Here is a 637-nt window from a genome sequence, read left to right as displayed (position 1 = left end):
CAGAAATAGTACGGACTAAGGCTGGGCCGGAAGTAAGATCAAGAGCAAGCGAAAAATCTGTAATCGCTTGATTGGCCGAAGCATCAGGAGGAGAATCATCTTGAAGAAGGCCTAAAAGCTCGGTATCACTTGCAACAGATGATAGTGATAGTTGGGAAGAAACGCGTGGGAGGGGATTAAGCACTGGAACCACGGAAGGTACCGCATCAGGAACACAATCCGGAAGAGAGGTGGACGGAAAATAAGGTTCAGAGGAAGCATCGATATGGTCCTCGTCAGAAGGAACACTTGCGGGATTCTCAGAAGGAGGATCAACAAGAGGAATTGCACGATCAGATTCCTGGTAATCAAAAGTGTTGGTGGAAATGTCTGGGAGCTTCTGAGCTTCATTTGCAGCAAGATTCATATTGTCAGTCAGGTGAGCAAGAGACTCCTTATACGATAATACTTGAGGTTCAGACGGGGGAGCACATCCAGCGAAGGAATCTTCCAGTTCAGTAGAGGCGACGGAATCAGCAGAAGAAGATTCAAGATCGCTAGGAGATACCGATGGGTCAATAACAGAGGAGACACGACGAGGGATTACTTGGCTCAGTGTGCCACCATGTGGTGCAGCAGATGACAAGCCATAAACGCT

At 47.9% G+C, this 637-nt stretch overlaps 1 protein-coding gene across 1 annotated transcript; it reads right to left on the bottom strand.

The window, feature by feature from the left end:
• Positions 1-16: 16 nt before the first annotated feature.
• Positions 17-406, bottom strand: PICMEDRAFT_71130 (hypothetical protein; the record flags this gene model as incomplete). Its single annotated transcript, XM_019163836.1, has 1 exon — positions 17-406. A coding segment is annotated over one exon (390 nt), but the record flags the coding sequence as incomplete, so codon positions are not given.
• Positions 407-637: the final 231 nt, after the last annotated feature.

This window comes from Pichia membranifaciens, assembly GCF_001661235.1.
Source record: "Pichia membranifaciens NRRL Y-2026 unplaced genomic scaffold PICMEscaffold_1, whole genome shotgun sequence".
In the NCBI taxonomy this organism is placed as follows: domain Eukaryota; kingdom Fungi; phylum Ascomycota; class Pichiomycetes; order Pichiales; family Pichiaceae; genus Pichia; species Pichia membranifaciens.
Note: the sequence above shows the minus strand (reverse complement) of the source record. Positions and strands in the feature narration are given on the sequence as shown.